Genomic DNA, 27,406 nt, shown 5'->3' with positions numbered 1-27,406 from the left:
CCGCTATTCCCAAACTTAAACCCTTATGAGATATGAATGACCCAAATAATTACATGGACTGCAAATATTCAGATGGTATGCTACAGGTGTCCACAATTGTAGATTATAGTGGAAACCACATCTCACATTACATGGTTAGGTTAGTGGAGTGGAAGTTGATATGCTGTGCTGAGACCACAGGTAACATCTTTGCCCTAACCAGAAGCAGAATTGTCTTTTTAATGGCTTCAAGATGGAGGCAGACACAAAGAATTGTAGCAAACAGTGTAAATGTATAGCAAACATATTTTACAGAGAGCGTTGCAAAGAGTTTGTTAAGGGGTTATATTTATATTGGTGGTAGTATAAATTAAGGCTCCTAAATAAGATGGGATCCATTGTAAGATTACATGTTAGGTAAGGTTCTTGGTGACCTTTCCTTACTAAAGGTGTTCTCCTCTTTTGACTTTCTCTCTACTTAAAAAGGTGTTCACAAAGAGTCCCCATCCTTAGGGCCCTTTTACACAGAAAGATTATCTGACAGATTATCTGCCAAAGATTTGAAGCCAAAGCCAGGAATGGATTTGAAAAGAGGAGAAATCTCAGGCTTTCATGTATGACCTGATCTCTGTTTATAGTCTGTTCCTGGTTTTGGCTTCAAATCTTTGGCAGATAATCTGTCAGATAATCTTTCTGTGTAAATGGACCCCTAATCTTTTAAGTGACCTATAAGTACATGCTCAGTTTCCCTGCAGCAGCCCTGCGTTGAGTTAGAGGCAACAACTAAGAGATCCATTGTGGATAAAGTATAAAACAAATTTCACATCTGTATCTCCATAAGAGGAATTTCTTTGTGAAAATAGAAGATCATAGTAAGACAGCTGCAAGCTAGGAGTTTTTTTTTTTTTTTTCAGTTTGCAGATATGGTAACCCCCCTGATTCACACCATGTTTACTTGTGAGGAACTCAGAGAAAAGCGCAACTTAACAACCTCGGAGCACTTTACGTATATACAGCTACGTCCTTTTATGCTGTCACATGTGGGGTCCACCACAATTTCCAAACCCATGACATTTGAGCAGCAGGCTAAGGCCGGGACAGGAACAAAGGGCTTCATCTCTGACACTTATAAGATACTGGGGTCACCGGTTAATGACTCACCAACTCAACACAAATATATGACCAAATGGGGGGAAAAAGATTTCTCCAGAGTGCTGAAGTATGCGAGAGGGGGGCTAAATTAAGCCAATACAAGTTGCTAATGTTGTGGTATCATACCCCAGAATTGCTTAACAGACTGAATGACTCTATTTTGCCTCCGTGTTGGAGATGCCAGAGTGCTCTTGGGTCACTTTATCATGTCTTTTGGGATTGTCCAGTTATTAAAGCCTACTGGACTACAGTATGCAGTGTTGTTTCCACTATCATACAAAAACCTCTCCTATGTGATCCTTCGGTCTCCTTAAAGTGACTCTGTACCCACAATCTGACGCCCCCAAACCACTTGTACCTTCGGATAGCTGCTTTTAATTCAAGATCTATCCTGGGGTCCGTTCGGCAGGTGATGCAGTTATTGTCTTGAAAAACAACTTTTAAACTTTCAGCCCTGTGTCAAACTGTTGTGGCCTAGAGTGTCTGTGCATTAGGCTGGCACAGCTTTTCTGTCCCTCCTCGCCGCCCTCCTCATCATTAGGAATGCTCCAGGCAGATTTTCTCCTATTCATCAGCTGTGAGACACAGCACATGGGCTGGATCGTTAAGGCACCTGTGCAGTTTTCACTGCAAAGGAACAGGAAAAATACTGCCAGTGGCATTCCTAATAATGAAGACGGAGGGGAGGAGGGACAGAGGGGTGGTGCAAAGTTAGGGCACAGATACTCTAGTCCACGGCCGTTTGGCACAGGGCTGCACGTTTAAAAGTTGTTTTTTAGGACAATAACTGCATCACCTGTTGAACGGATGCCAGGACAGATCTTGGATTAAAAGCAGCTATCTGAAGGTACAAGTGGTTGGGGGGGGGCAGATTGTGGGTACAGAGTCGCTTTAACCATTTAAGGACCGGGGCAATTTAGATTTTTGCGATTTTGTTTTTTCCTCCTTGTGCATAAAAGGCCATAGCACTTGCATTTTTTCACCTAGAAACCCACATAAGCCCTTATTTTTTGCGCCACTAATTGTACTTTGCAATGACAGGCTGAATTTTTGCATAAAGTACACTGCAAAAGCAGGAAAAAATTCAATGTGTGGTGAAATTGAAAAAAAACCCACATTTTGTGTTTTTAGTGGATATGTGTTTTTACACCGTTCGCCCTGGGGTAAAACTGACTTGTTATATATGTTCCACAAGTTGTTACGATTAAAACGATATGTAACATGTATAACTTTTCTTGTATCTGATGGCCTGTAAAAAATTAAAACCATTGTTTACAAATATACGTTCCTGAAAATTGCTCCATTCCCAGACTTATAGCGCTTTTATCCTTTGGTCTATGGGGCTGTGTCAGGTGTCATTTTTTGTGCCATGATGTGTTCTTTCTATCGGTACCTTGATTGCGCATATACGACTTTTTGATCGCTTTTTATTAGAATTTTTCTGGATTTGATGCGACCAAAAATGCACAATTTTGCACTTTGGGATTTTTTAGCACTTACGCAGTTTACCGTACGAGATCAGGAATGTGATTAATTAATAGTTCGGGCGATTACGCACGCGGCGATAGCAAACATGTTTGTTTATTTATTTATTTATTTACTTTTATTAATAACCTGGAAAAGGGGGGTGATTCAGACTTTTATTAGGGGAGGGGGCTTTTTATTAATAATGACACTTTTTTTTTTACTTTTACACTTATACTAGAAGCCCCCCTGGGGGACTTCTAGTATAAGTTCTCTGATCTCTCATAGAGATCTCTGCAGCATAGATATGCTGCAGAGATCCATGAGATAGGCACTCGTTTACTTCCGGCTGCTGCAGCCGGAAGTAAACGAGTGCCGAGCCGGGGACGGCGCCATCTTGGAGTGGTCCCCGGCCGGCTTCAGAAACGGAGATCGCTCCTCCGGGATAACATCCAGGAGGAGCGATCTCCCCACTAGACACCAGGGATGACGCTGCAAACGGTAATCGGATGCAGCTGTCAACTTTGACGGCTGCATCCGATTATTGTATTAGCGGGCACGGCGATCGGACCGTGCCCGCTAATACCTGCGGTCCCGGGCTACAAGCGGCACCCGGGACCGCCGCGGTCCAGAGCGCGGCCGCTGCGCGGCCCCGCTCTTAACGTCCTTACCGACCGCAGGGCGTAAATATACACCCGCGGTCGTTAAGGGGTTAATCTCACTCCTAAAATCATTGGTGAAAAGCTTACCAATTTGCTACTACAAATGTTGACTGCAGCAAAAACACTCATAGCTAACCAGTGGAAGCAATCTCTTCCTGCGTTGATGGATCTAGTTGCCAAGATAAAGGAGATGAGAACGATGGATTTTTTAACTGCATAGTCGAATAATAGGTTAGAAGCGGTATGGTCTTCGTGGGATGATTACCATACGCAACATGGTTATGATTGAGGACCACTGGAACTGGACCCCTCCCCTCATTCTCTCCCTCTGTTTCTTAGTTTGTCTGATCTGCCTCTTGTCTTTGTCTTATATTCTTCTTTTTTTTTTTACCATACTTCCTGGTATTATTTTGTTGGTCTGATTATGATGTAGTTGCTCGCCTCTAAATAGCGGTGAATTTACTCCTCTTTTTGCTGATAATATTTTATCTGTTTAAAATACCATGGATGAAGGTGGATATTTCCATGTCCTGCTTTTTTTCCATGTCCTGTTGTTTTGGCCCACATTGTATTGTGGCAGTATGTTTGTTATTGTAATTGTTTATTTTTCATTTAAAGCGACTCTGTACCCACAATTTGCCATCCCTAAACCAATTGTACTTTCGGATAGCTGTTTTTAATCCAAGATCTGTCCTGGGGTCCATTTGGCAGGTGATGCAGTTATTGTCCTAAAAAACAACTTTTAAACTTGCAGCCCTTTTTCTAACTGGTGTAACCACAAGGTTAACAAGGCTGGTCATCTTGAACCATTTATTGTACAGTGATGGCGCCAGGTAACAGCAGCTCAAATCCTATTTACTTCAGAGGAAAACGAGCTGCAGTTATCAATGTAACCACTATACATTGAATGACCCAGGGCTTCTGGTATAATTCACTGTGTAGTGTGAGGGGCCAAAAGCAGGTTGGTGAGGGTGCCAGGAGTAGCCAATAATGCAATTGAAATGCAATGTTGCAGGCCAGAGTTACAAAGTAAATTTTTCATAACTAAATTCAAAATAGAGTGGAGAAGATAGATTGATAGCTAGATAGATGAAGTTAGTCAGTACCTGACTCAAGACGAGAAGAACCAATGATTTTCTTATGGTGTTGGTCTTGACCAAGAGCTCCTGGAGTCCTATGCTGTGGCATTTTGCTATTGGAACGTCCACGGGTACCATCTTTGCTCCTGAATTGGATAAACACACTTTGAAGGCTCCTGCACAGCCCAAATAACATTATCATTGATTAACATTATGCTTCACCTGCATTTGATTTGCTGTACCAGACATGAGATATGAGATAGGAGAAAGGAAACAAAAACATGGCAAAAAATAGTCACACACTGTCTTAACTGCCAACAATACACAGACATGAGACACAACCCTAGTCTAGGAAACGGTGGAACTCATAGTTGTGTTCATGGTTGACATCAACAAGCAAACAGGCAGCAGGAGAGAAGAATAGAGACATGGCACACCTTTTTACATGCCTAGACTTCATAACTGTGCTCGTCTTGCTTGACCTCTTGACCAATGGATGATAATTGCCATTGTCAGTTTCTTCATCCACATTGTCCTGCAAAGAGGAATAACTATATATAACAAAGATGTTACTTTTACTGAAGAGTTATTCCTATGAAACGCACAAAAACTTATTACTATTAGAACAGCTACTGTTCAAAATCAGTGCGTGCCCTAGAAACTACGGCATTTCCCAAAGGCTGCCCAAAACCATCCTACTGTAGTGTATGGGAGATTCCAAGGGGAGACTAAGAGAAATACTGATGCAAGAAACAAACAAGGGACATGGATCTCCGATCGGTGGGTTTCATGGGCCACTGAGTACACCAATAATGTAAAAGTCTCTGTAATGTCAGATGGTGTTTTAATTGGTGTTTGCACAGTCCCTAAAAGGGCAATATGAATGTGTCCTTGTATATGAAGTTCAATCTTACATGAAGCTTTACAGATTTTTGGCCAGATTTTGACATTACCAAAGAAGTGTGGATTATAGGCCCCTGGCTCCTTTGCTTTGAATAGAACCACAGGTACACCTAACCTGTGGCTTTATTCATTTATTCTCAAATTCTTTATGGAGTCCCTGGAAAAGAGTACAACACATGGCTCTTTCCAGAGGCTCCATAGAGAATGAATAGAGACACAGGTCAGGTACCATACCCGCAGCTCTATTCAAAACAAAGGAGCCGATATGGAGATCACCAGGAGTCCCCTATCCTTTACACAGGGGGCAAGTAAGTTTTAAGTTGGAAGCTCATAAGCACTGGAAGACTTGAGTTTTTTTTAGAGATGTATATTACACATCTCTGGCTCTTTCTGGGACCAGTTGATTTAAATGTTTTTGTGAACTACATCTTTAACTGTTTTAAAGCCTTCACCTTTTGAGCAATTTATTATTAGTGGGTACTCCCACTAGGGGGCCAATTTCTGCAATATATATTATTCTTAACTCTTCGGTGGGGGATAATCCCATCGGGCATAATAACATGACCAAGTAAGAGACAATTTTAGGTAGAAAAATTACTCCAGAGTGCTGGGGTATTGTATGGGACAGAGCTGCAACTTCCTCCATATGCACAACATACCAGGAATCACTTTACAAACGTTTGATGATGTTGTACCACACTTCGGAGCTTCTTCATAAACTGAATAGTAGCGTATCTCCACTATGTGTGTTCTGGAGCTGCGGGGTCACTTTATCACATCTGCTATGAATGTCCTCTTATTAAGAAGTTATGGTCAGGGGTTTGCAGTCAGTCCACTATGATACTTTAGAAATCTATACCCTTATAGATTGGCCTTTCTTCTCAACCTCTCTCCCTTAAGTCTAAGGAAAAATTCTACTAAATAGTTTCTTGCCATTTTGACTGCTGTTAAGTTGTTAATTGCTAGAGGTTGGAAACAACACCCCTCCCCTCTTTTCCCCTTCATTGGATAGCCTGATAGCCAGAGTGAAAGAGTTGAGATCCCTGGAGTGTTTGACAACCTAACTAAAAAAAACTAAATGGATCTATTTGATACTATGTGTTCCCCATGGGGTTAATACTTTGTCTCAAATTATATTTGGATGGAAAAGCTCTAGGAATATCCCCTCTATTTCCATTCCCTACTCTTTTCCTCTGTCTCCCCTGTGTTTGTCCTTTGTGTCAATTGTTATTTGAATACATTTGATCTCAGGGTTCAGCGCCTACCCTTGTTATAGGTGCTCAATCATCTGTTTCGGTTTTTGACACTTTAAAGTTTTGCTGTATATGCTTGGATATGTTATAAATATGTAACCATTTGGCCAAAAGTTTATTTGTTTGATAAGTTTGAACTTATAATATGGCCTACTGTATTACTTATTGTTATTTGTGTATTAATTTTTTTTAAAAAAAATTACTAAAAAATACAATTTTAGACTGACAAATTATTCATCAGTGGTTTACCCTGACAAAAGCATTCCAAAGTCACTCTGACCAAAGACATTCTGTTAGGATCAGGTGACAGATTCAGTGACTATTACCAGGTTATCCATATGTTACAATTTGCATTACTGTTATAGGACAATTGTAGAGTAGTAATAAATAAAGTCATATATAGTAATAATTACACATATTATATAACTTCTGCATGTCATCACCAATACATTATACAAAAAAGCTGCTTTTACAGTCTTGGACTGTAGGGGAGGTTTCTAATGGTTTCTGTGTATGTTATGGCATAAAATTGTTGCAGATTTTTGACTAGTCGCTAATTGTCTCAAAGCTCTGTGACTTTTCCTGTGTTTTGTACAAAAGTTTAGAGAACTGTGCAAAAACTAACAGTGTACACTAGTTTTCTGGTGAAAGCATTAATAAATCCCTGTTCACAGGAACATGACTTTTGGAGGAATCCCCCAACAATTAACTCACTTTTGCAGATAGAATTCTGCATTATCTGAAAATGCAAATACCTTTTGCTTTGCTGACATCAGAAGTGATGACATCACTGGTTGTTCAACAAATGTTGCCCTGTGGATCACATCCTTCTCAGTCTTCCCATTTGGTTCAGTTCTCCTTTCCTTAATGGCCTCAGTTGACAAAGATGCATAAACTGAATATGACTTTTCTTTCTGCTCTGCTGGAAAGGGCAGACATCTATCCAACCAGCACCATGTAGACTTAGGCTCTGTGTTCAGTGTGGAAAAGCTGACTTGTGTGACTTTGATACTGCAGATACTTGATGGTGCATAACTGGATATCGCAGTGAACAATGGGGTTTCTTGGTTTGGAAATCCAGTTCCATTTAGTGGTTTCAAACAAGTTTGTCCAGGCTGGATTACATCTAAAAGAAAAGGGTCTTGAGAAGGTTTGTTAACTTCATTGGTTGACATGGCTCCACTGCTTACTAATGTTATATAGGACTTTAAGTCTATTTGTTTAGATGTTAGGTCTTCTACCACTCTACATTCCTCAAGTGCATGATGTCTCTCTGGATATGTGTCGTCTAACCTGACGTTTTGATACCTACTTCCCTGAGTGTCTAAGCTTTTGTTCTGTACTAGATGCTGGGAAACTTTAGAGGAGCAACATATAGAAACATATTCTTCATTTAGACTTATTTTACCAAAGGGGGCAATTACAGAGTCATGTTTCTGCATCCATTTTGGCTGGCTTTCGAGGAAGGTTGGATGACATAGTTTGTTTGGGACAAGAAGACATGTTGAGTCTACATCTTCTGTAATGTTGAGCAAATCAGTATCTGTTGAGACACTACCAAAAACCGCTGGCTGGTTGGACTGTAATACAGATTCTTCTACTGAAGTTCCAGTGAAATTACATTTTATTAAGTATCTTGGTGAAAATAAAGTCTCTTTCAATACTAATGATGGTTCAGTAGTTGGGATAAAATGTTGACTTTTATTTGACTGTGGTGGTATTTGTCTACAACCTTCCTCATGGGAAAGGAGAACATCCTTTTTAAGGATAGTGGAAGGTGAACCACAAGATAAGTCTACATTAGCTATATTATCAACATTTATTTTTCCACTATCTGTTATGTCATCTATGTTCCTATTCTGACGCCCAATGCTATCTTCTGTAATGTCCAAGGAAACGCTATATAATATCTTCCCTTTCAACTGAGCTACCTTAGGCTTTTTTCTGTGTGATGGAGATCTTTCATGGCTTTGGCCATTGTCAGTATAATAAACTTCTGAACAGTCATCAATACTTGGAATATTTGGAGCTTTCTGCTGATTTCCAGTTACTACAGTACCTGGGTTACTGTACACACTAGTAGAAGTCGGGACATTTACTGGAACATTTTTGGAACCATTCATATCACCTTTGGACATATTTAAGTCACTTAGGGGCTTAGCTTCTGTTTCCTTCTTTTGACCATCACTGTCTTGATTTAGAAATATCTGTTGTTTTCCAATAGATATGGGGGCATCCATTCCTTTGCTAAGTGAGGTCGTTGCAGAAATACAAGATGTTGGAGTTGGAACTATAGGTATACAAGTAAGATTTTCAGATGACTTTTCCAGTTCACAAACTGCCTGTAAGCATATTTCATTATTGAACGAACCTTTAGACTCTGGATTGTCTTGTTTTGTTTTCTTAGCCTGTTCACTCTTCTTTACTTTTTGATAAAACTTCTTGAATGTTTCATCCCCATACATTTGCCACTTTTCATGAGAAAACATGTTTAATTTCTTTTGTCCACCTTTTTTACTTGTCGTTTTCAATTTTGAAGATAGTTGATCTCCTGTAGCCCTTTTCTTTTCCTTAATTTCTCCTGAAGCAGTAGAGTCAGAACCAATGCCAATATGTATCTCATCTACCGCAGCTTGCCTGACAAGTCCACGGGGATGGCTGCATGAAAAGTCAACTGTGCAGGCTGTGGCAGTGTTGGAGAGCAATAAATTGCTATAGCTGGCATTTAAAGGTTGTTTTCCTAAGCCATGGGATTTAACATTATGTACAGTCAATCTATCTTTCAATTTGCCAGTTTCCACAAATGGCAAGGAGTTGCTTCGAGTTAATATTATGTTTTCTATAGCTGTAGAGATCTGGGTTGGCACTGAGTGAAAAAATAGAGGTTTGTTCTTCTCTGGTGGAGTAAAAGTAGATTTGGTCGAGCAAAGGGTCACCTTCTTCCTGTTGATGTCAAAGTGGAAGGAATCTTTGAAAGTGTATGGCATTGGCAGGTCAATGCTGCCTTGTTTTGATAAAGCAGTTTTTCGAGGACGAACATTGTCCAAGTGTGTGTTATCTACAACAGCTTTATTCTGAGAGATCAACATGGATATATGTTCCTCTAAGTTCTTCTTGTGTGAGGATGAAGACTTATCCTCACTTTCACCACAACCAATACCTAGCATGTTCTCTGATTCCATACTGCACTCACTAAGGCTATGAAGAGGGCTTCCAGAAAAAATTTGAAGATCTGCACTGTCTGAATGGGATAAGTATCCAGAATCTGTGCTTTCACATTTTTTTAGTTTCCTTTCAGAAGGAGAAGAGTCCCATTGCTTATCTACACAGGTTTCATGTTGCCTCTGTAGTTGACCATGCCTACTTGTAGGTTTTGGGTCTAATGTTGCTTTTTGCAGATTTAACACACCTGGTGAGACTATGGTATGTGATGAATAATCACAATCTTCTTGTGTCTTTTCATGTATCTTCAAAGATGAAAGTCTAGATACGTCTTCTTTGTTTCCTGGTAAATTTTCCCTTTCCTGGACTGGATTTTTATCTATACAAACGTCACTTGTTCCACTGTTGCTGTCAAAACATGTGTTATGTTCATTTTGTACATGGGGTCTATCTTCACTGCAACTACCACAATCAGAATCCCAGCTCTGCTTGGCATTGTTAACATGGGTTTGTGTTCTTCTATGTTTGTAAAGGTTGCTTTGGGTTTTAAAGGAGATACCACATATGTTGCAGGGAAAGGGTCGCTCCCCAGTGTGTGAGCGAATGTGTTTCTCTAGGACGCTTGGCTTCAAACAATCTCGACCACAATGAGCACATATGTGCTTTCCGATACTCTTTGATTTACCTGGGTTGGAACCAGTAAATCCAGCAGCGGAATTTGGACTCAGAATGGGTAACGTGTTCACGATATTCAGTGTGAGAGTCTGTGTTGGAGTTTTTTGGAGAATTGTTTGAGGCTGAGGGGTAAATATCACAGATAGATTGGCGTTTTCAATAGCAAAGCTGGTAGCGCCTGATGTCAGCTGAAAGGGTGTCTGTTGACCTTCCTGTTGGGAAATCTGAACTAGAGGCAGGCTTAGGCCATTTAGAACCACAGCATGCGGAGATTTTTTTTCATTTCTTTTGGAGGCTTGGTGGTTATCACTGCTTGGTAGAGAATTAGATAAAGTGCATGAAGACCGTGCTAAGCTGGAGGCCAAAACTGTCATATCTGATGGATCCATTTCTAAATGCTCCTACGTTGTATCTGCAGATAAACCAGAAAAGAATGAAAGTTATTAGCTATTGAAATGTTATTACAGAATCAGCCACAAGATAAAGATTTTCTTAAACACTTGGAAAACTTAAAATACATATATAAAACTACTATGCGATAGTTCATGAAGAGAAACCTATTATACAAATGGCTGTTTTAAATGAGCATGCTAGTACAGTGCTGTGTCTAGTATATAGAAACATCTAGTGCAGTGCTTCTCAGTTCCAGTCCTCAGGCCTCACCAACAGGTCATGTTTTGAGGATATCCCATACAAAGATCGCCTGTGATAATACCTGATGCACTGACTATATTATATCACCTGTTAAATACTAAGGAAATCCTCAAAACATGACCTGTTGGTGAGGCCTGAGGACTGGAATTGAGAAGCACTGATCTAGTGTATATTGCTTGGTTGGAGGCACAGGTATAACTATAGGGGTGCAATGGTTGTAGTTACATCCTAGCCCTGATTCTAGGGGTTTTACTGCAATATCAGTAACAACTGGCATGAGACAGTAAGAGAGTCATGTACTGATTTTGGATAAGGAGCTTTAACCCATGCTTCAGGTCATAACAATATGCCTTATGTATGTGATTAATAAAAATTGAAAGGAAACCAAGAACTCACATGTACATAAAAGGAATTATTTTGTTAAGAAAACCTGTTTTAAATAACCTGTTATGTGGCTATAAAAAAACATATTTTACTCATGATAACCTGACACATCAGTGAACCACATGGTCAGCCAACTGAAATAAAAGGAAATTGTGTAATACTTAAAGTGTGACTGTCATTTAAAACTTTATTGCGGAAATCAGTAGTACAAGTGATTTTAAGAAACTCTGTAATACATTTTATGTAAACACACCCTTAGGCTATGTTCACACTACGTATATGTCCGGCCACACATTTTCACGGCCGGACATATACGTGTTAAACTCCATTCGGGGATTTACGTAAGTTGTGGCCTGCTACGTACGTTCAGCGAACTTACGCACGTAGTCTACTTACGCTTCCCGAGCGCCCTACGTAGCGATCTGACAGTGGTCTTTTACTTGGAAATCTTCGGCTAGCCACGGACACCCCACAGAACCTTTTGGATCGGCGAATCAAAGTGCAAAAATGAAAAAATCACCACTACGTACAGGACCACATGTTACGCTACAGGCGTAAGTTACAGCATTTTCGTCCTCAAACAATGGTCTGGTTCATTTTTTACAGTGCCGCGTACGATCCTGGCGTAAGTTCTTACGTAGTGTGAACTGTGCAGCTGTAGATCGTATACTTTCCATTGTACGCAAACTACGTAAATCTCCGGCCTCTCATTAACGGAACGTGCTACGTCCGGAAACTTACGTAGTGTGAACATAGCCTTATAGTATAAGGACCCTTCCTGGTGTCTTCCTGTAAAAAAAAAAGGTAAATCTGTGTCTACATAAAGTATGTATTGTGCATTTGTGTGTAAGTGTTATCTATATATGTAATGTGTATTTCTTCATATCTGTGTATGATGTGTGTATGCATTGTGCCTATTTCTCTGTAATATATATGCACGAAGGTTATATGCACTCATTTTGAGGTGTATGTATGCATTTACATATGTAATGTGCACACTTTTGCGTACATACATGTTTGTAATCATTATTCAGCTGCTTAAAGAGTCCCTGTCATTGTGATGTCCCTGTCATTGTGATGACGTGTTAAAAGTTATTTTTAAATACATGTACTGTTTAAATGGCCACTGTCACTAGAAAAAAAACTTTTCATGTCATAAAGAAATATCAAAAGATTTGATCGATTGGTGTTTGAGTGTTCACACTGCAAAAGCAATCACCACTCACTGTGCAGAGGCTGCCAGACACAGCGATCATGCTGGGAAGCCTTCATTCCCTGTAGTGTATATAAGAATATACAGAACAGAGGGAACGGGACCCTGCTCTGTCTAGCAGTTCCTGACACAAATGCTTGGTGCTGGGATCAGGGCTGGTCCAATCAGCTGCTGGACCCAGTCTCTGATCCTGGGTAAATAGCAGCAGGCTCCTCATTTCCCTGCTGACTATTAGAATTTACTTACCTGCTCAGCTCCCTGTCCCTTTTCTCTGTTCTGCATGTTGCTGACCTTTTGCACCTGACCCCCTACTATTAACCTGCTTACTGTTTTTTTATTTCGCTGTCCGACTGTTGCTGACCTGGGTTGTCTGACATCTCTTATTGTGTTTGTCTGTTTTGCTTTCCATGTGTCGAGAGTAGGGGACGTCTTTGTGGTTGTCCGCAGCCGTTTAGAGCTGTTAAGGCAAGAGGCAGGGACAGTGGGTGGGATTAGTCAGGGCTCACTGTCCCTGTTTGTGTGTGCTATTTGCCACTCCTGACATCAATACTTTTTTTTTAAATGAAGTTACAAAGCACTATAAATTTATTAAAGCAATTAAAAATTAATGTTTAGTCTCTGGAGTACCCCTTTAAAATCTTTTGGTCAAATCAAAAGTTAAAGAGGCATTCCGGTGAATAACAATTATTATATGGAAAGTATGGAATGAGGGGGGCTCAGACACTTTGGCCATATGGGGCCCCACATTTTCTGATGGCAGCCCTGGAGAAACCAATCGCTTACTGCTGTGTTTTCATACGTGTTATAGCTGATAGGTTAGGGCCCCAGCAGGCAGGCACTATATGATAAGCTTATTTTCTGGACCACTAGGATTTGTATTATTATAACTTATTTACACTAAAGAACTAATAACTATTCACTGTAGGTGAAATATCTTACTTTTCATAAACTCATTTGATGCACCAGGGGCTATGTTTTGGCCTTTAGCTTGTTTAATAATGGCCGATAAGCTGTTCTTCTTGGCTAGGATACACATATAATCACTAATACTCCCATTACAGTACACCGCCCGTCCCATGGCCTGGATCCAGACAGTCTTCCTTCTATCGGAACATAATAACCATGCCAGCAGCACAATAAGCAGCCAGAAAATAACATTTACGCACAGCTAGATCGATGTAAAGACTACATTAATACAATTATTAGAGAAACATGTGTATATTCATGTTTGCCTTTCCTAAATGAATAAGACAAGTAAGATGTATTAAAACACTTAACGTCCAAGGTTCCCTATGGATTAACTTGTCTCTGACCTTCAGGAATTGACTTATAATGCAATATTATTTCTGACTTGCCTCTGATTTAAATGAACACTCTAGGTAAAATGGATACACCATGCAGGAAGGTAAGAGGGGTGGAACATCATACAGGGATCGCCTCTTTGGTGCCCTGTGGCACGCACAACCCCTTAAGGTTTTATGTTTTTTCATATGACTTGGTCATTGTGGAGATCTGATGGCTGGGCTTGACCAATAATCAGGACTAGTTTAGTTTATCCAAACTAAAAAGATATGATCTTTATTATTCAATCTGTATACAGCAAGTGAAAAAAATATCTTCCCTACCTCAGAAACCAGGATCCCGTATTAATGCAATGCACTGCATAACATAACTTCCTTCTCCGTAAATATTATGTTGTAAGCTTGAGGACTAACACCCCACTATATGCACATATATACACAATATATCCAAATATACAATAAGCACAAATGCAAAATAATAATACCACAAAGAGGTAAATGCAAAGTATAATTTTCATAAAATACACAAGTGAAAGTAGATACAGCCTCACAAGCTATATAAAAATGGGAAGGAAGCATGGCCCTGACACAACCCTGCCCCACGCGTCCCATCAGTCCAAAACTGACCTCATCAGGAGTCTTTATTCTTTTGTATTTGTACTTATTGTTTATCTGGATGTAATATTCATGCTTACCAGGAGACAACGCTCTTTGTTATGCAACAATTCAGTCAGTATAATGTCACTGTGTGGTTACAGTGGTTTTTGGTGCTGTGTAATAGGAGAGCTGACCATACAACGTGAACATTCCCAGGACTCTGCTACTAAATGTGGATGTGCAGCAGCTGTACACATGTGCAGTGAAGACTTGACTGCTTTATATCCTGGGGAACTTTTTTGAGGTACTTTTGTTAGGAGGAATAGAAGACATCGGTGATGGAGCTACAAACATGAAGAGCAGTGACTATTAACTATCTCAGGATGGGAATTATGTTCATTATGGACTTTGGATTGGACAATTAATATTATTCTATTTTCACTTAAAAGAACCAAGAGGTTCCTTTTTTTTTTTTCCCCCCTGCGTTTTGTATGCGTTTTTTGTGCGATTCGCATTATAATGATTGTATAATGGTGATTTGTATATATGATTACACTTATTATTTAATATGGCACTTTTGCACTTTATTCTATTCATGGATGTTAGAATATACATTTGTTTGCACTATATCATGTTTAAAAAGAAAATGGAAGGGGAAAGGAAGGGGAAGAGAAGAAAAGGAAAAGAAAGAAAGAAAGAAAAGAAAAAGAAAATTTTTCTTACATTTTGCACTTTATATATGCTTATAGATTTGTTTCACTTCCTTATTTGCACTAGCACTTTGATTGATTAGCAAGTCTTTATGCACTTTATTACATACTAGTTAATAGGAGTATCACCTATACTATGCACTTTAGATTAGTTAGCTATAATTAGTATCGTCTTTTCCGTTAGGTCAAGATGAAATAAATTGGTCCATGTCCATATATGACCTATATAAAATCACATGGAACCTCTGAGATAGTATTGAGTGTTCAACCCTAATCTCTGTCCCCGCTCTTGGAGTGCGCATGCGCGCGGGGTAAGTGCGGGCGTCCGTTCCTTTTCCGGCGTCATATGCTGTGTGCGCATGATCGGAGGTTTATCTTCCGGTTCATTCGTTCCAGATGACGGCCGCAGAGGGTCGGATGAGATTCCTGCATGACCCGTACGCATGCGCCGGCGTCCCGGAAGTGTGGCAGACGCCATGATAGCTCTCACCATATAAAAAGATCCCTCATTAGGTACATAGATAGCGCCCCCTGAGGAAGATACGAAACATGCGTTGGGGTCCCTTGCGTTTACATGATGGGTAAGGTGCAATAGGAGCATAACTGTTTGTAATATGTACTTTTGTGTAGTTGTGGGTGGATTGGACCATGCATATAGGATATCATTAATATGTCACTGACGGCTATTTGATATTTATTATAATATACGCATTCTCCACTAGGACTAAATTTATGCCCCCTAGTTACTATTTATTATATTCATATGCTCTTTTTTACATGATAATAGACTGATGTTATACAATTAATACATTAATACCCATCAAGCAAGTTACGTGATCAAGTACTGGAGTGTTGTTTCCTTTAGTTTTTATGTATTTTATATAATTGTTTTTGTTGAATAACATTTTGATGTTTTTGGCTATGATCTGGGTGTTCTTTGGTATAAAATTTGTGGATAGATCGCCATTAGTTATGCGTTTGGTGGATTAGACAGATTAAATAGGCATAGTCCTAGATAATTGTATTGTTGGTGTTGTCCACCGGAACTGTTGTATATAATCGTTTTTTCTGTGTGTTTTAACAGCCATAGTTCCGGGTCCAATGTGGACTTTAGAGCAAGAGACCAATCGTGGCTCTTGCAGCTTAACGAAGTGTTTAAGGAAGACTCCAGTCTGGTTTTAGATGTGAATGGTCAAGACATGCAGGAGTCAATACGTCAATTGAAGGAACTACTGAATAAGAGGTTAAAAATATGGTGGAACAAAGCGTTTTTGGAAAAATATTTGGGTAAAGGACTGATACCTAGAGGTTTAAAGGGTTCAAGTGTTCCCCTCATATGTAATTGAAGATGAGAATTTAAAAAAAAGATGGGAAAATCTTTCCACTGTTTGTTCACATGGGTTCATGGAACTGTTAGTTGAGCAAAATCGTAACACACTTACCCAGATTGAAAAAGAGGTGGAGGAGTTACAAGAGAAAATTAAACAAAATGTAACCAGTGATGTTATGACTAAACTAGATGGTGAAATTGAAATTCTATTCCAGAAATGGGAAAAGGAGATATGTGCTGTAAAATCAAAAAAATTTCAACGGGATGTACAAGATCTACAGTTAGAACGAGTGTACAGGTGGCAGAGAACACGTGAACGCTCTCGATCCCGTTCCATATCTAGATCCAGATCGAGCTCCATATCCTCCAGAACATCCTTGGAAGAACATCCGAGGATGCGTGAATTAAGAAATCTGGGAGAATCCAGTGACAGTGAATATCAACCAAGGAGAGTTTTGAGAGGCAATCAGGGGATAAAACGTAAAACAGATATAGCACCTCAAAAACCTAAAAAAACAAGACAGACACTAGAGGTAATTAATCTCTCCTCACATTCCCTATCTGATGCACAGTATGAAGTATTATCTAAGGGTTTAACATTCTCCCCTAGTAATAAATATGATTTTTTCACAGCTCTGAAGGATTTGCACCTGTTCTCAAGGAAGTTAGTCTTGAAGAAAATACACTCCCGTGGGGAGACGAACAATGAAAACTTCAGTGAGAGAGAACAGGAGGCAATCCAAACATTAGAAAGCTTGCTTACGGAACAAGAAGGGACAATTCAAGGTATGTTTCCTTCTGAGACTATACCACGTTCCAGATATTTCCCCCCCTTGGGAATATGTCCAGCAGTGGAAATCTTCACTAGATTGGTGGCGGGGGTTCTAAAAAAGATCCCACCATCACTAGTGAATGATAATTTAACAAATGACCAACGTAAGGCAATTAAAGAATTACAAACATATGATGATGTAATTAATAAAGCCGCTGACAAGGGGGGGAATATTGTTATCTGGCCAAGAGACAAATATGAAAAGGAGGCATTTCGTCAATTGCGAGATAAAACTACGTATACCAAACTGACATATAATCCAGTACAGGGATTTGCTGCTGATTTGATTAAAATCTTACAAAAAGCGATGGACCAAGGCATTATACCTAAGAAAATCTTTGAGGGTTTAGTCCCAACATTTCCACAGATACCAACATTTTATCTGTTACCAAAAATTCATAAAGACCCCCTCAATCCGCCGGGCCGTCCGATCGTGTCTGGAATTGATGGATTATGTGATCCAATTTGTAAATTTATAGACTTTTACCTAAAACCTTTGGTGGAAAATTTACCATCATATACACGAGACACGACGGACGCCTTGGCTAGGATTGATGGGGTCTTTATGGAATCTGACATGGTATTGGTTGCAGCGGACGTGGAATCCCTTTACACGTGCATAGATCACGAAGATGGTCTCCGTGCAGTTGAGTTTTATCTCGGTTCCAGCAGCTGGGATGGTGACACCTGTAAACTTATTTTGGAATTATTGAGATTTGTTTTAACTCATAATTTTTTTACTCTCAAGGATTTGTTTTATTTGCAAAAACGCGGCACTGCCATGGGGGCCGCGTGCGCGCCCTCGTACGCCAACCTCTTTTTAGGGTACTGGGAGAGGGAGGTTTTCATGTGCGGGGGCGGGCATGCGACAACCCATGTGCAGTGCTGGCTGCGTTATATTGACGACGTTTTGTTTATTTGGCAGGGGTCACCGTCCCAGCTGAGGGACTTCATGATTGAACTGAACAATAATACAAAAAATATCAAATTAACTTATACATGGAACACGGAAAAAATTGAATTTTTGGACATAAAAATAGAGAAAGATGTACGTGGTTTATTGCAAACAGACGTCCATAGAAAAGCGACTGCAACCAATTCCCTTTTACATGCATCCTCTGCCCATTTAAATTCAACAATACGAGCTGTTCCAGTAGGCCAATTCCTCCGAATGAAGAGAATCTGCTCATCGGAGGAGAATTTTGAAAGACAGGCAATGGATTTAAAAAGCAGATTTTTGGATAGAGGATACAGTAAAAAATGTATCCGGAATGGGTACAAACGTGCAAAATTAACACAAAGAAAAGATTTGTTGAAACCAAAAATGCCTTGGAAGAAGAAAAATTATGATATGGTGAGATATATATCTACCTATAATTGCCGTTGGGAACAAATGCGTCAGATATTGGAGAATACACTGATCTGGTGCTTCGCCGGTATCTACCAAAATATCCCTCAATGACAGCACGGAGGGGAAAAAACCTCCGTGATATGCTAGTGTGCAGTCATTATACCGCAAAGCCTAACACGATTCCTGGCATGGGAAGACCCAGTTTTCCTTGCGGTGACTGCATAGCGTGTGAAAATATAGAGAGGGCAACCACTTTTCAAAACGCAGATAGAACGAGAAAATTTGAGATTAGGAATTATATCTCCTGCAGCAGTACCATGGTGGTATATCATGCGACATGTGGATGCGGCAAGATTTACGTGGGACTTACTTCAAGAGCATTACGAACTAGAGTAAGAGAACATGTGAGGGCAATAGTGGCATCAAAGGAGATTGATGATATCTCACAATTGAAAACAATACCGAAACATTTCAAGTTGTTCCATGACAGCGATCCCAAATCTTTCAAAGTTAAGGGGATAGAAAAGGTACACTGTGGTATCAGAGCAGGGAATGTGAGGAGGATCCTTGCACAAAAAGAAACTCGATGGATCACATTATTAGGTACAGTCATACCAAATGGTTTAAATGAACAATGTAGCTTTGTTCCATTTCTGTAATATTGACCATTCACGGTTTTAATGTTGTTGTCTTATGTACTGATTTTCATTTTGTGTATTTGTATTGTTTTAGACTGCTTTATATCCTGGGGAACTTTTTTGAGGTACTTTTGTTAGGAGGAACAGAAGACATCGGTGATGGAGCTACAAATATGAAGAGCGGTGACTATTAACTATCTCAGGATGGGAATTATCTTCATTATGGACTTTGGATTGGAAAATTAATATTATTCTATTTTCACTTAAAAGAACCAAGAGGTTCCTTTTTTTTCTTTTTTTTTTTTTCATGCGTTTTGTATGCGTTTTTTGTGCGATTCGCATTATAATGATTGTATAATGGTGATTTGTATATATGATTACACTTATTATTTAATATGGCACTTTTGCACTTTATTCTATTCATGGATGTTAGAATATACATTTGTTTGCACTATATCATGTTTAAAAAGAAAAAGGAAGGGGAAAGGAAGGGGAAAAGAAGAAAAGGAAAAGAAAGAAAGAAAAGAAAAAGAAAATTTTTCTTACATTTTGCACTTTATGGCTGGATTCACACGCTGTAACTGTGCGGCTGTATTTTTTATGCGGCTGTAAATGTGCGGGTGAAACTCCGGCCGTGGGAAAAAATAGACATGCGGCTCAAAACATACGGTCATTTACTTGGAAATCTGGTTCAACTAAAAATATCAAATAAAATGTTAAGAAAGTGATGGAAACACCTCTGGATGCATCTGGGAAAGCAGGGAACACAGTTTACATGAATCGCTATTACCGGGGTTTGCGATCCTCTGCACTATAGCCGATGTCTCTCATGGTTAATATATTGAATTAATAAAACACATTTTCTGTCTAATAAAGTCCCTTTTATTGTTCAATAATTAAATGTAAACGATTCCATCATTTTGCAATTAAATATACTGTTAAAATAAATATATATATAAATAAATGTATATTTATATATATATTTATTTTTTGACAGTATATTTAATTGCACAATGATGGATTCGTTAGAATTAAATTATTGACCAACGAAACTGAATTTATTTAAACGAAAATGTGTTTTCTTAATTAAATATTAATTAGTACAGGAAACTCCATAAGCCGGTAATTCATATGCCGGCAATAGAGCATTCTGTACTAATCATCACTTAACTTTAATGAAAACATCAAATGTTTCTTCTAATTATGTTATGACAATAGCATTATTAGAAGAAACATTTAGAATTATATGTGCGCTCAGCTGATTGGCTGATCGGCTGAGCGCACATATAATTAGCGGGTCCGCAGCACAGTGACTTCATTGTGCTGCGGACCAGCGAAGAGGACGCATCGGGGTGAGTATAGAGCTCTCCCCACCCCCTCCCCAGCACTGCACCCCTCCCAGCAAGGAAGGGGGGTCACTTAACCCCTTCCTTGCTGGGATGGGTGCAGTCTGACATCAGTCTGGCCCCCAGGGGGTTAAGGGGGATGCAATACATCCTCCCTTAACCCCTTGGGGGCCAGACTGTAAGCAGCGATCTGTAAAGATGCTGCATACTGTAAGGTGCACAACACCGCTCACAATGATGGGTGTTGTGCTCCTGTTTGTGTGTTTTTGTGTGTTTCTCCCTTTTTGTTTTTCAGATATCGGTATCCTGGGGATTACGTCGGATTCCATGGACTACGTCGATGACCAGCGTTTTTTTAATGTTTTTTTAATAAAATGGTCAATGAGGGGTGGGGGGGGTGTTTTTATTTGAATAAAAAAATTTGTAAACTTGTGTCTTGTCTTTATTTCTTTACTTTATAGACTTAGTAGTGGAAGCCGTCTAATAGACGGAATCCATTACTAAGTCGGGGCCTAGTGTTAGCCGGTATAAAATGGCTAACACTAACCCCCTATTATTACCCCAGTACCCAATGCCACCAGGGGTACTGGGAAGAGCCGGGTGCCAGTGGTCCTGGAGCGTCAAAATTGGCGCTCCTGGACCGGGCGGCAGCAGGCTGGTAAGATTTAGGCTGGGGAGGGCCTAAACCAATGGCTCTTCCCACCCTGGTGTTACCAGGCTGCTGTCGTTTGGTTTTTAACCCGGCTGGTTATAAAAATAGGGGGGACCCTATGCGTTTTTTTTTTTAAATAAATAAATAATTAAAAAAAACGCATAGGGTCCCCCCTATTTTTATAACCAGCCGGGTTAAAAACCAAACGACAGCAGCCTGGTAACACCAGGGTGGGAAGAGCCATTGGTTTAGGCCCTCCCCAGCCTAAATCTTACCAGCCTGCTGCCGCCCGGTCCAGGAGCGCCAATTTTGACGCTCCAGGACCACTGGCACCCGGCTCTTCCCAGTACCCCTGGTGGCATTGGGTACTGGGGTAATAATAGGGGGTTAGTGTTAGCCATTTTATACCGGCTAACACTAGGCCCCGACTTAGTAATGGATTCCGTCTATTAGACGGCTTCCACTACTAAGTCTATAAAGTAAAGAAATAAAGACAAGACACAAGTTTACAAATTTTTTTATTCAAATAAAAACACCCCCACACCCCTCATTGACCATTTTATTAAAAAAAACATTAAAAAAACGCTGGTCATCGACGTAGTCCATGGAATCCGACGTAATCCCCAGGATACCGATATCTGAAAAACAAAAAGGGAGAAACACACAAAAACACACAAACAGGAGCACAACACCCATCATTGTGAGCGGTGTTGTGCACCTTACAGTATGCAGCATCTTTACAGATCGCTGCTTACAGTCTGGCCCCCAAGGGGTTAAGGGAGGATGTATTGCATCCCCCTTAACCCCCTGGGGGCCAGACTGATGTCAGACTGCACCCATCCCAGCAAGGAAGGGGTTAACTGACCCCCCCTTCCTTGCTGGGATGGGTGCAGTGCTGGGGAGGGGGTGGAGAGCTCTATACTCACCCCGATGTGTCCTCTTCGCTGGTCCGCAGCACAATGAAGTCACTGTGCTGCGGACCCGCTAATTATATGTGCGCTTAGCCGAACAGCCAATCAGCTGAGCGCACATATAATTCTAAATGTTTCTTCTAATAATGCTATTGTCATAACATAATTAGAAGAAACATTTGATGTTTTCATTAAAGTAAAGTGATGATTAGTACAGAATGCTCTATTGCCGGCATATGAATTAACGGCTTATAGAGCTTCCTGTACTAATTAATATTTAATTAAAAAAACACATTTTCGTTGAAATAAATACAGTTTCGTTGGTCAATAATTTATTTCTAACGAATCCATCATTGTGCAATTCAATATACTGTCAAAAAATAAATATATATATAAATATACATTTATTTATATATATATTTATTTTAACAGTATATTTAATTGCAAAATGATGGATTCGTTAGAAATAAATTATTGATCAACGAAAGTGTCTTGATTACAAAGAAAATGTGTTTGATTAATTTAATATATTAACTATTAGAGGCATCGGCATTCGGCATCATTGCCGGCTATTTTTGAAGTACTCCGTACGGACCGCCTGTCAATCCACGGCCGCATATTCAGCCGCAAACAATGGTCTTGTTCATTTTTTACGGGTCCGTTTACGATAGGGCCGTAGATTCATACATAGTGTGCACTGTGCAGCCGCATATCCTATACTTCCAAGCATACACACGAACCACCAAAAATACCGCCGCACAATTACAGCCGCAAATACAGCCGCACTCTTACAACGTGTGAATCGAGCCTATATATGTTTATAGATTTGTTTCACTTCCTTATTTGCACTAGCACTTTGATTGATTAGCAAGTCTTTATGCACTTTAATACATACTAGTTAATAGGAGTATCACCTATACTATGCACTTTAGATTCCCTGTCCGACGTCATATGCTGTGTGCGCATGATCGGAGGTTTATCTTCCAGTTCATTCGTCCCAGCTGACAGCCGCAGAGGGTCGGATGAGATTCCTGCATGACCCGTACGCATGCGCCGGCGTTTCGGAAGTGTGGCAGACGCCATGATAGCTCTCACCATATAAAAAGATCCCTCATTAGGTACATAGATAGCGCCCCCTGAGGAAGATACAAAACGTGCGTTGGGGTCCCTTGCGTTTACATGATGGGTAAGGTGCAATAGGAGCATAACTGTTTGTAATATGTACTTTTGTGTAGTTGTGGGTGGATTGGACCATGCATATAGGATATCATTAATATGTCACTGACGGCTATTTGATATTTATTATAATATACGCATTCTCCACTAGGACTAAATTTATGCCCCCTAGTTACTATTCATTATATTCATATGCTCTTTTTTACATGATAATAGACTGATGTTATACAATTAATACATTAATACCCATCAAGCAAGTTACGTGATCAAGTACTGGAGTGTTGTTTCCTTTAGTTTTTATGTATTTTATATAATTGTTTTTGTTGAATAAAATTTTGATGTTTTTGGCTATGATCTGGGTGTTCTTTGGTATAAAATTATTGTTTATCTGGATGTAATATTCATGCTTACCAGGAGACAACGCTCTTTGTTATGCAACAATTCAGTCAGTATAATGTCACTGTGTGGTTACAGTGGTTTTTGGTGCTGTGTAATAGGAGAGCTGACCATACAATGTGAACATTCCCAGGACTCTGCTACTAAATGTGGATGTGCAGCAGCTGTACACATGTGCAGTGAAGACTTGACCCGCTCCTTGCGCGCTCAGGAATAGCTGTCAATCAATGGGTTCACATTCGCTTCATGTTTCCTAGTAAAACAGAGCCATGACAGCTATGCCAGACATCGTTTGCAGGAACCGACAAATACTTAAAAGGGTTGATTGAGGAGCAGAAAAGGTCACCAACATAGTGCGGTTATTGACCATGGTGAGTGAGAGTGGTCAAGATCTCGACATGAACCTGCCGCCCTCCTGTCTCAGAAGGAGAAGAAGAAATCAATTAGCAGAACAGGTAAGACCCCTATAGCTGAACAACCCCTATATCCCCAGCAGGTTCCTTGCCAGCTGCTGAAAAGTTGCAACATCTGTACTTACCTTTTCTCTAGGTCTGTACTTACTGCACCATGCTGCACACACTAAAAGCAGCCAGGTTTTGTGGGAGGGGCAATACTCTTATTAGTATCAATACATACTGTATATGAGAGCACTATCTATAATCTTCAGTCCTACTCCTCAGCATACTCTCTGTAATTGTTTAGATCCCGCACCATACATACCACACAGCAGACATTAGGAATCCCCCGTGTGTTTGTTAGCTCTTATGCTTCTTGAAGTCGCACATTTCTGGCACATACTGTATCAGTGATGTTCAGGCAGGATGTGACACCCAGCTACGTATTAATTTCCTGACATGTAAAACATCCTGCTCTCGTACACCTGCAACAGGCGAGTTTTAGGGTACGGTATAAGGGATTCCTGTAACCTACCTTTTCAAAGGTGTATTGAATATACGGAAGTCCTTGGAGCAAACTGATAGGATAAGCAGTGACGCTATCACTCACCAAGAACATACCATTGTTCTGGACCAGATACAGAAAGAGGAAGCTGAGGAATTCAATTTCGGCTTTTACAACTGTGTACTTGCAAACAGAAACCACTGACTTGGATTAACCCTTGCATTACCAAGTAGAAGCTTTGGTTATTTAATTCCTTGTTATCATCTATATTGCCCAGCTTCTTTTTCGTAAACAATGCAGTCCTGCGAAAGCTCTTGCCAGACAGGAACAGAGAGGATGGGTTCAAACAGAGCTGGATCCCATAATGGCATAGCCTTTTTTGTAGTATACCTTCAGGGAAGTTCAGGCCCTATTAGATAGCCAGCCCATGTTGTAAATTAGCTCTAATCTCACAGATCAGTACTGTGTTTCTCCGAAAATAAGACCTACCCCAAAAATAAGACAAAACTTAATTTTGCAGGCTTTTTGGAGTAGGCTTGAAATTTAAGTCCTACTCCAAAAATAAGCCCTAGTTTAAGTCAGCCAAGATCCCTGACACTGGGTGGCTGAGCATCAGCCAACCAGGGCCAGACTTGTTATGCTCAGCCCCCACCTGCTCAACACAAGCTGCAGGGAACACGGGAGTGGTAAGAAGATTTATTTATTAAATTGACCCAATGAGACAAATTTGTTTGCTTGTTTGTCAGCTGATTGCTGATCCTATTATACACCCCAATAAATGTCCAATGTAATAGGGCCATCAGTCTCTAATGTAGCGCTGCTAAGGGTAGTTATACTATATATGTCAATAAATCTGTATAGGATCCCACATTACCCACAACACAAACAAAAAAAAGCAATGCAGGACCTAAGGGAGCAGTGTATGACATAAGGATACAAAGAACACCAAAAAAGAAAAAGAATACCAAATAATCCCAGTGGCATGCCCCTATCAAAATAGGCCATCAGTATATGACCAGTGTGAAGTTAGCCTCAGGATCCTCAAATGATTAGCTGGAATCCAAACAAGTGTGGCCATGCCTGGTACTGCAGCTGAGCGTTGTTCGCCAGGCACAGCTACATTCATATGGGCATCACTGACTGGTAATACAATCATAGGGCCACAGTGGGCCAACAAGTGCAGCTAATCTCGAGGGGTCCTGAGTAGGGATGGTCCGAACCCTCGGAAATGATTCCTGCTGTCTGCCCGCTCCGTGGAGAGGGTGGATACAGCGGGAGGACCGCCTAGAAAACTGGGATACAGCCATAACCATAGGCTGTATCCCAGTTTTCCAGGCGGTCCTTCCGCTGTATCCACCCGCTGCATGGAGCGGGCAGAAAGCGGGAATCTGATGCCAAGCGTTCGGGTTCATACGAACCCGAACCTCAGCAGGTTCGGACCATCCCTACTCCTGAGGTTTGTCCTTTAATTATAACACATTGATGGGCAATAGTTCTTTTATAAAGGTTTAACAAACTAAGTAATCTTTTTCTCAACATTTCTAAAGCGGTTAATGATACTCATGATACTCCTTCCTGTTCTTCTACCACTAAAACCCTTTCATTCCTATTGGAACATCTCTATGAAAGTCCCCCTCCTTACTAATGTACTCTGAATATACTCACTGATCCAACCAGACCCTCTCCCAGCATAAAGCCACCTCTTGGCATCAGTCTGACCTGTGTTCCATGCTGGCCTGCTGAGGGGTGGAAGAGCTGTCCACTCCTCCTGGTTTCCCTTCTCTCTCCCCATCGTATGTTTTCTCTTTTCAAGTGTTCATGTTTTTTTTTTCTCTTTCGTTCAGATCACAGCAATGAGTCAGAATCCCCACATGTGAGCGTGTGACAAGCGTGGAGGGGCGGGCAGCTCTGGAAATGACTCACAATAATGAAATACTGAAAAGTGGAATGAAATGTATCTGTACAAAACAACGAAGACATGAGTCATGATAAATAAGTCATGTTCAGAACATTAACCAGCACCGTCCACTAAAACCAGCTTCAAGCCCGTTAGAGTGTGCTACATTACATAGTGTGGAGAAATAAGTGCTGTTATATAGAGAGGTTATATGGAGTAATAGAAGGAGTTATATTAGATGCTGCTACATATAAGATGTTGGAACTCAGTACAATGTATTGTGAGTACCAGAAAGTGGAGCCCCTTTGTTTCTTCTTATAATCCAGCCATGGTTGTATGGAATAATTGGATGAAAAAGCATGAATCCAGCACTGCTGTTTTCCATACAACGCTAGGCAAATTACATATACAAGTCCTTTTTTAATATATAAGACTACACAGAACTCACTCAGTGTTGTATACTCTTACTATGGCCACCTGACTGTCCAGCATGTGCAATGTCTGTCCAGTCTGAACTTTTGCAAAATGAGAATGGAACCAACGCTGGACCTATGCTTTAAAGGGAAACTATCAGCAAATAATAAAACCAGAGAAGCAGTCCTCTAAAGATTGCACTAAAAGCCCTGTAAAGGGATTAGTTTATGGGATCACCATCTCCTGGGTTAGACGGGCGCTTTTTGGCACAAACACACTCCACACCAGCAAGTAAGGTGAAACTGACCGCAACCAGTTTTATTTTCTTTGCAGCAGATAAAACAATAATACAAAAGAAAACCTATGCGGTCTGGC

At 40.3% G+C, this 27,406-nt stretch overlaps 1 protein-coding gene across 3 annotated transcripts in view; it reads right to left on the bottom strand.

Moving 5' to 3' along the window:
• Positions 1-27,406, bottom strand: part of ZNF831 (zinc finger protein 831) — a 117,676-nt gene that overhangs the window by 51,963 nt on the left and 38,307 nt on the right. For 2 of the 3 annotated variants that reach the window (XM_069951644.1, XM_069951643.1), the window contains exons 3-5: positions 7,248-10,741; positions 4,774-4,871; positions 4,364-4,482 (exon numbers count right to left, since the gene is read on the bottom strand). In XM_069951644.1, the coding sequence (XP_069807745.1) occupies positions 4,364-4,482; positions 4,774-4,871; positions 7,248-10,718 (3,688 nt within the window). In that variant the 5' untranslated portion in view covers positions 10,719-10,741. Of the gene's footprint in view, positions 1-4,363; positions 4,483-4,773; positions 4,872-7,247; positions 10,742-26,439; positions 26,522-27,406 lie in introns of those variants that run through there. The other variant, XM_069951645.1, reaches the window with a different exon arrangement.

The sequence above is a fragment of the Dendropsophus ebraccatus genome, chromosome 14, assembly GCF_027789765.1.
Source record: "Dendropsophus ebraccatus isolate aDenEbr1 chromosome 14, aDenEbr1.pat, whole genome shotgun sequence".
NCBI lineage: Eukaryota > Metazoa > Chordata > Amphibia > Anura > Hylidae > Dendropsophus > Dendropsophus ebraccatus.
Note: the sequence above shows the minus strand (reverse complement) of the source record. Positions and strands in the feature narration are given on the sequence as shown.